Source organism: Apaloderma vittatum, unplaced genomic scaffold (genome assembly GCF_000703405.1).
Source record: "Apaloderma vittatum isolate BGI_N311 unplaced genomic scaffold, ASM70340v1 scaffold6932, whole genome shotgun sequence".
In the NCBI taxonomy this organism is placed as follows: domain Eukaryota; kingdom Metazoa; phylum Chordata; class Aves; order Trogoniformes; family Trogonidae; genus Apaloderma; species Apaloderma vittatum.
This window is the reverse complement of record NW_009702972.1, coordinates 765-8,024: the sequence shown is the minus strand read 5'-3', so window position 1 is coordinate 8,024 and position 7,260 is coordinate 765. Positions and strand designations below refer to the sequence as shown.

At 50.5% G+C, this 7,260-nt stretch overlaps 1 protein-coding gene across 1 annotated transcript in view; it reads left to right on the top strand.

Annotated features, from left to right (window-relative positions):
• LOC104270154 (DNA-binding protein RFX2-like) overlaps positions 1-6,735 on the top strand; it is a gene marked incomplete at both ends in the record, with an annotated part of 6,892 nt that extends 157 nt beyond the window's left edge. Inside the window, 8 exons of the mRNA XM_009864422.1 lie at positions 833-948; positions 1,794-1,912; positions 2,227-2,339; positions 3,886-4,037; positions 4,719-4,816; positions 5,565-5,714; positions 6,091-6,299; positions 6,582-6,735. Of these exons, the coding sequence (XP_009862724.1) occupies positions 833-948; positions 1,794-1,912; positions 2,227-2,339; positions 3,886-4,037; positions 4,719-4,816; positions 5,565-5,714; positions 6,091-6,299; positions 6,582-6,735 (1,111 nt within the window). The remainder of the gene's footprint in view (positions 1-832; positions 949-1,793; positions 1,913-2,226; positions 2,340-3,885; positions 4,038-4,718; positions 4,817-5,564; positions 5,715-6,090; positions 6,300-6,581) is intronic.
• Positions 6,736-7,260: the final 525 nt, after the last annotated feature.

Sequence of the window (7,260 nt, the reverse complement as noted above, 5' to 3'; positions counted from 1 at the left end):
CCGGGCGGGCCTGGGGGCTCGCTGCCGGTGCCCCCGACACTGCCGCGGGCGAGGGTCCTTCCCCGGAGCCTGTCTTGGGATTTGGTTTGGGAGCAGAGGGAGCGTGTTGGGATAGTTCCAACCCGGATGTTGCTGAGCTGTGGAAGAGCTGATCGCTCTGAGTCCTTGTCGATGGCCCAGCCCTGGGAACGCTCAAGGACGGGTTGGACGGGGCTCTGAGCAACCTTTTCGAGTGGAAGGTGGCCCTGCTTACTGTGGGGGGTTGGACTAGGTGACCTTTGAAGGTCCCTTCCAACCCAAACTACTCCGTGATTCTATGAAAAGGCATTTATCTGCCTGTTGTGTTTGCCTGCGGCTTGATTCAACCGGCGGCCACGGAGAATGCCTCCGTATGTGCTGCTTTTTACGGGGTCCCTGTGACCAAACTATTTTGGGACCTCAGCTCTGGAATTAGTTGTTCCAAATCAGTGTAAAGGACTGAGGGCTTGGGTTGTACAGGGGTGGGTTTAGGGTTTGGTTGGTTTTTTTTTGTTGTGCAAAAGTGCAAGTTAAACAGTGCTGTGGTTGGTCTTGTGTCTGAGTGATTCTGAACATAAAACGCGATGTGTGAAGGGAATTGGAATTGTCTCCCAGAAGCACAGACACTTCTGGTTCTTGCTGGAGTGAAGCAGGAGCAGAAGAATTTATTTCTTCAGCTCCTAAACAGAAAGTAAATGCAGAAGTCAGCTCCTGGGACAGAATCTGCACTCTGACACCCACTCCAGCCTTGCAAAACACCGTGAACGGGTTCGCTCGTGCCTGTGTGAATGCCAAGCTGTGCTCTTCAATTTAGGTACCGACCGGCGCAGAAGATGGATGGCGTGGCAGAGAGCGGCGCCAACAGTAACCCGCACGCCACGCCGGAGCAGTCGGTTGCTGCTCAGAGTCAACATCATCAGCAGTTCATAGGTGAGGAGGCGCTTTAATGTCTGTCTCATATCTGGGCTTTAAGAGGAAGGTCTTGCCCAGCAAGCCCTGGCTGTTCTTTGCTTTTCGAACAAATCCACAGTATTATTGCATGGATTTTATATATAGTGTATATCCTAATAAGCTCTTGTAATGCCGCACTTGCAAAGTTTATTTGCTGACTTCTCCACCAGAGGGAGGCTTTTTCCTTGTGCCATCTTCGTTCTCTCTTAGGACATTTTTAATCCCTCTGGTTTTATCCGCATTGACTGGAAGCAGTGGAGGTCCTGAGCTCCTGCTGACCCAGGTGGCCGAGGGAGGGGACCGATTCTCTTCATGGCAAGAGATAATCCACGATCCATCCGTCTGGACCTTCTCCTTGCGAGATGCTCTCTGGCTTCGCCAGTCGTGGATCTACGTGTCTCCATCATTCAAGCAGAGATACCAAATCCCAGCCAGCTCTGAGCTCTCTCTGAAACATAATTGCTCCGGAGACATCTGCTGTCCAATTATATTTTCCATTATACTCTCAGACTTTTTTTCAGGCTTCAGGGAAAATCTGATGGGAAGCGCAGTAAAGGAGGACAATGTATTCTTATTTCTTTTATTACAGAAAGAAAGAAAACGTTTTCCTTTCCACGCTGAATAAAAAGCGGCTCTTCGCTTTCTGCCCAGTACAGCAGCAAGACTGGGAAAACACTAGATTGTTGGTTTCCTTTTCCTGTTTCAGCCCCAACTTGCACTCATCTGCAGTCCTGCGTAACCGAGTGCTCCTCTCACCATCCTTCCTGAATTGTTCTGTGATTCTATGAGTCTGTGATCTTTTTTTTTTCTATTCTTTCCCCCAGACGTAACCCATGTGTTTCCCGAGTTCCCAGCGCCTGACCTAGGTAACGTCCTCATCCAAGAAGGGGTCACCATGAACGATGTGAAAACCCTGCAGCTTCTTTACAGGCGACACTGCGAGGTGATTCTTTGTATTTTTAACTGATTCATTAATTGATGTGGGACGGAATTCATGTGCTCGTCTCATATCCTGCTCTTAGGAGAAGCTAGAATATAATGGGGAATTGCTTGATTTGCAAGGTATTACAACTCAAATATTGCCCTTTATGTTAATTTTTTCATTGCATGACCTGTTTTATGTTACGTTGATTATTAAAACAATGCCTCTTCCATTACTTTTCTTTGAAATTGTTTAGCCTAAACGGCAGCACACGAAATGCTGTGTGAGGCACGAGGCTAGCAGAGCAGCTAACGAGTTGTGTTCTTTGTTGTCAGGCGACTTTGGATGTTGTGATGAACCTTCAGTTTCATTATATTGAGAAACTGTGGCAATCCTTCTGGAATCCTAAAACACCATCGAGCGATGGCCCCGCTGCCCTGCCCTCCAGGTACCCCGCTTGGCTTCAATTGTTTCCAAATACTCCGATTTTCATGGAATCAATCATAGAATCCTAGAATGGCCTGGGATGGAAGGGACCACAGAGATCGTCTGATCCAACCTCCTGCCATGGGCAGGGACACCCTTAACCAGCCCAGGTTGCTCAAGGCTCCGTCCAACCTGGCCTTGAGCATCTCCAGGGAGGGGGCAGCCACAGAGTCTCTGGGCAATCTGTTCCAGAGTCTGGCCACCCTCACACTGAAGAATTTCTCCCTAAGATCCAATCTAAACCTCTTCTCTTTCAACTTAAACCCATTTCCCTTGTCCTGTCGCTGGACACTCATTAAAAGTCCCTCCCCAGCCTCCCTGTAGGTCCCTTCAGGCGCTGCAGGCAGGGATAAGGTGCCCCCGGAGTCTTCTCTTCTCCGGCTGAACACCCCCAGCTCCCTCAGCCTGTCCTCGGAGCAGAGCTGCTCCAGCCCCTGGGTCAGCCTTGTGGCCTCCTCTGGACTCGTTCCAGCAGATCCATGCCCCTCTTAGGGAGGGGACACCAGAACTGGACTAGGTGGGGTCTCACTTGTAAAAACACACAACGCGTTTTCAGCCTCGTTAGGAATTCTGAGTGCTTTGTAGGACTCGCAGGTAGTTCCTGCCCCACGGAATCGTTACCAAGAGCATCAGAAACGTTTCATCTCGCAACTACCGTACGCAGTTCAGGCCTCTGAAGGAAAGGTCTGATCTCCAGGGACATCTCGGTCTCTGAGGTTTTAGTGACATCTAGATTGACTTGCTTCTTTATCCAGCAATCCAGGTCTTCAAGTGCCTCGTGTTTTGAGGCAGATAATGGCAAACAAAGCTGCTCTGGTCTCTGCGCTCCTGCCTGCATGCTTGTTGTTGCCCTTTTTTCATCCTTGACGTGTTGGTAGTCTGCTGCCAAGAGATACAGGAATGGAATTAAGTGAAATTAGAGAAAGTCTGTATTGTCCCCTTCTACTGATAATATAAGGACTTCTGATACGGACATATTTAGTCAGAAGAAAAATGGTAAAAGTTTGAGTAATAAGCACCGGGTGTCTGCAGTTTTGGAGCTGAGCTCTGTTTGGAGTGTCAGATGCTGAGCGGAGGATAAACTGGCTCAGAAAGCGCGGATCATCAATGTAAGTGGAGCTTTGGAAGGGCTGTCCGGGGAGGGTCTCACACAGCAACAGCATTTCCTCCCGGCACCTTGTCAGTGGGAGCAGTCGTGGGACATTTGCAGTCTTGGAGCTGGGCTCTGCCTGGAGTGTGAGATAAGCTGAGGAGGTTCAGAGCAGAGGACCAGCTAAGGAGAGACCAGCTGAGCTTTTGCTTGCTGAAATACCTGTGCAGAACCACAGTTCCCTTTAGCTGAGGCCAAAGCTGGGCTAAGGGAAGGCAGGCCCACACCAGGAGATTTGAAAGAAGCATGAATGGCTTTTTTTCTGCGGAAAATGGGGGTTAGAATTTGAGAGGAAAGGTGAATGCACTGAATCAAACCTGCTGCTAACCCTGCCTCCCTCCTCCTCCTCCTCCTGCAGCGAAGAAGAGCACGAAAGGACCCTCCCGAAGGATAAGCTGATCGCTCTGTGCAAATACAAGCCCATCCTCAAGTGGATGAGAAGCTGCGATCACATCTTGTACCAGGCCTTGGTGGAGATCCTCATCCCCGACGTGCTCAGACCAGTGCCCAGTGAGTGTCCGGGGGGATCACGGCTGCTCCCCGCTCCCCCGCGGCTCCTGCTCCTCGCTGGGCTGAGTCACGGGATGTTGTGTTGTCTGGCGAATGGTGATCCGTGACTCCCTTGGTCTGGCTACCGCTTGCCACAAAGATTTCCCTTGTAAAAGCTGATTTGGAGGGGTTTGTTTTGAATACAAGCAAAAATATTACGGCAACAGCAGTATTCCTCCTTTGGCATTGCTCTAGCATCAGCGGTACTTTGTGGCCCCAGGAATCTCCCATCCGTTTTAAAATTTGGGTTATTCTCTGTCACATCTCCAGAATTTGGCCAGGAGTCAAGGTGAAAGCACAGGCTTAAACCACAAGTAAAGTAAGCACAGCTAATCCTTGCAAGATGTTTCCTTGGAGATGGTATCTTCGTTTCTTTATGTGGGATGATCCTGTCTCCTGCTGCACCTCCTGGAAATTTGGGGTCAGCTTTCATTTGGGTGATGAGTGGTGGGATACCGAGAGTTTTTTCTCCATGAAAAAATAAGAATGAAAAGAAAAGTTTGAGTAACAACACTAGAGAGTAACAAACATCTGAGTGCATCTTGGGACTCAACTGATTTCCTCGATGCTAAATCGAGACCGCAGCTGGGAGGGGGTGTCTGGCGCAGAACGGCCTTTCTAACTCTGCAGACTTCTTTGCAGGCACGCTCACGCAGGCGATTCGGAATTTTGCCAAGAGTTTGGAAGGGTGGCTGATGAACGCGATGAGTGAATTCCCCCCCCAGGTTGTGCAGACCAAGGTGAGCAGAGGGAGCGCGTTGCGGGTCCGGGGTAGGGACTGAGCGAGTGTGTGTGTGTGTAAATGTCTGTGTTTGTGTGTAAATGTCTGTGTGTGTGTACATGTCTGTGTGTGTGTACATGTCTGTGTGTGTGTGTACATGTGTCTGTGTGTGTGTACATGTGTCTGTGTGTGTGTGCCTATGTCTGTGTGTGTGTGCCTCTGTGTGTGTGCGTGTACATGTATGTCACAGTTTTCTACAGCAACTGGAAGTCACTGCTGGGGTTTGGCTCCGTGTGCTCCAGACTAGCTCAGCATAATGAATAAATTACCAGCCAAAACCTGCAAGGAGCGGGAGGACGGGGAGGGCAATTGCTTCGTATCGGAAGCTGATGATATTCTGTGCATCGAGCCATTCCTGTGTCCTGAAATTGCACAGAATAATCGATCCCTTCAGGTTGGAAAAGACCTCAGAGATCATCTAGTCCATCTACCCAACACCACCAGGACCGCTAAACCGTGTCCCCAGGTGCCACATCTGCACATTTTTTGAACACTTCCAGGGCTGGTGACTCCACCACTGCCCTGGGCAACGCATTCCAAAACAAACGTGAAGGCTGGGTTGCAAGATGCGATAGGTGGGGCAGAAATGCTGCTCTGGAGGGTTGGTGGCTGCTTCGGACGTCAGCGGGATGCGCTGCGTGCTGGAGCTCAGCCCTGGCAGGGATTTCCCCCCCAACTCACGAGCCCCCCCGGGCGCTGTGTTGCAGGTGGGGGTGGTGAGTGCCTTCGCGCAGACGTTACGGAGATACACCTCCCTGAACCACCTGGCTCAGGCCGCCCGCGCCGTGCTGCAGAACACCTCCCAGATAAACCAGATGCTCAGCGATCTCAATCGGGTCGACTTTGCCAACGTGCAGGTAACGTAACGGTATTTCTTCCTAGAGCTGTTGTCTAGAACTGGGACTCTCTAATGAGGTTGGCTGCTGGTAACCAACATCTTATTTCCACCACTAAAAAGCAATTAAGTGAACAGTTTAACGGGTTGGGTGTTACTCTTCCAGGTAAGTTTGCCATCTCACTGTGAACAGCAGGGAAGATACTAAGGAACTTCTGTAAGAAGTAGTGCTACCAACGGTTCTAATAAAAATATTGTACCGTGGTCTGGGTGGATTGGAGGAGATGTGACTCAGAGATGGTTTGGAGTGCTTGTCTACTAGAAATGAATTCCTGAGGTGGGATGCAACAGCTGTGCAGGCTTGTCATGAGTGAGCGCCATCGCTTCTTCCCGAGCAGGAGCAAGCCTCGTGGGTGTGCCAGTGCGAGGAAGGCATGGTACAGAAGCTGGAGCAGGATTTCAAGCTCACTCTGCAGCAGCAGAGCTCTCTGGACCAGTGGGCTAGTTGGCTGGATAACGTCGTGACTCAGGTCCTGAAGCACCACGAGGGCAGTCCCAGCTTCCCCAAGGCGGCCAGGCAGTTCCTGTTGAAATGGTCTTTCTACAGGTACATTTTCTGTCTCATTTTGGTGATATTTCTGCATCGGAAAAGCCAAGGCCAAGTTCTTTACTCCCATGCAACTCTGGTTAACTGTTGCTCTGGTACGCAGAAGGGAGTGTTTGTCTCCTATAGCCCTCACATAATTCCTTAAAGTGCTTTGATATTCTCAGGACGGAGGTGGAAGCAGAGCGCTGTGCCCCACAGCACCTTCAGGGTCAAGAACTCCCGTCAGCCGTGATTCAAGTGTAAAACACCACCCAAATATTTTGTTTCCCGGCTGTTTTGCAGCTCCATGGTGATCCGTGACCTCACCTTGCGCAGCGCTGCCAGCTTTGGTTCCTTCCACCTGATTCGCCTGCTCTATGACGAATACATGTTTTATCTGGTCGAGCATCGCGTCGCCCAGGCAACAGGGGAGACGCCGATTGCCGTCATGGGAGAGGTGAGAGTTGTTTATTCCCTAGAAACAAACCCAAACTCAGCAGCGCCTGAAGAGACGCTGCTGGCTCACAAAGCGCACCGTGTCCCGAACACGTTTCTGTACCCGGCTTTGCCGAAGGATTTATTGACTTGGTGCCTGGCACGAGGATCCAGCTCCCCGAGCACCTCCCATCCTGGCTCGCTGGTGGGTGTCGGGGCGGTTGTGCATCAGCCGGGCTTTGGGGGCCTGGAGGAGGGAGGAAAAGGATCTCCCCGCTTCTCTCCATCACCTTTGGGTACCAACCCTGACTTTGGGCTTCCCTCCAAAGTGAAGTCCCATGAAACACCACAAGGAAACCAAGAAAAAAAAGGTCCAAAATTTAATTTCCTTGCAACTTTCAGTGGTGCCATTCGCTGACTTTCTTCAGGCCTCTGCAAGCTCCAGAGTTATATGTGGTGTCAGCCCTCTCTCAATTTTTGGCTTGTAGAAGAGAAATGATGGGTCATTTATGCTGTTTGTGGGGGGATTGTTGTGGTTTTTTATTTT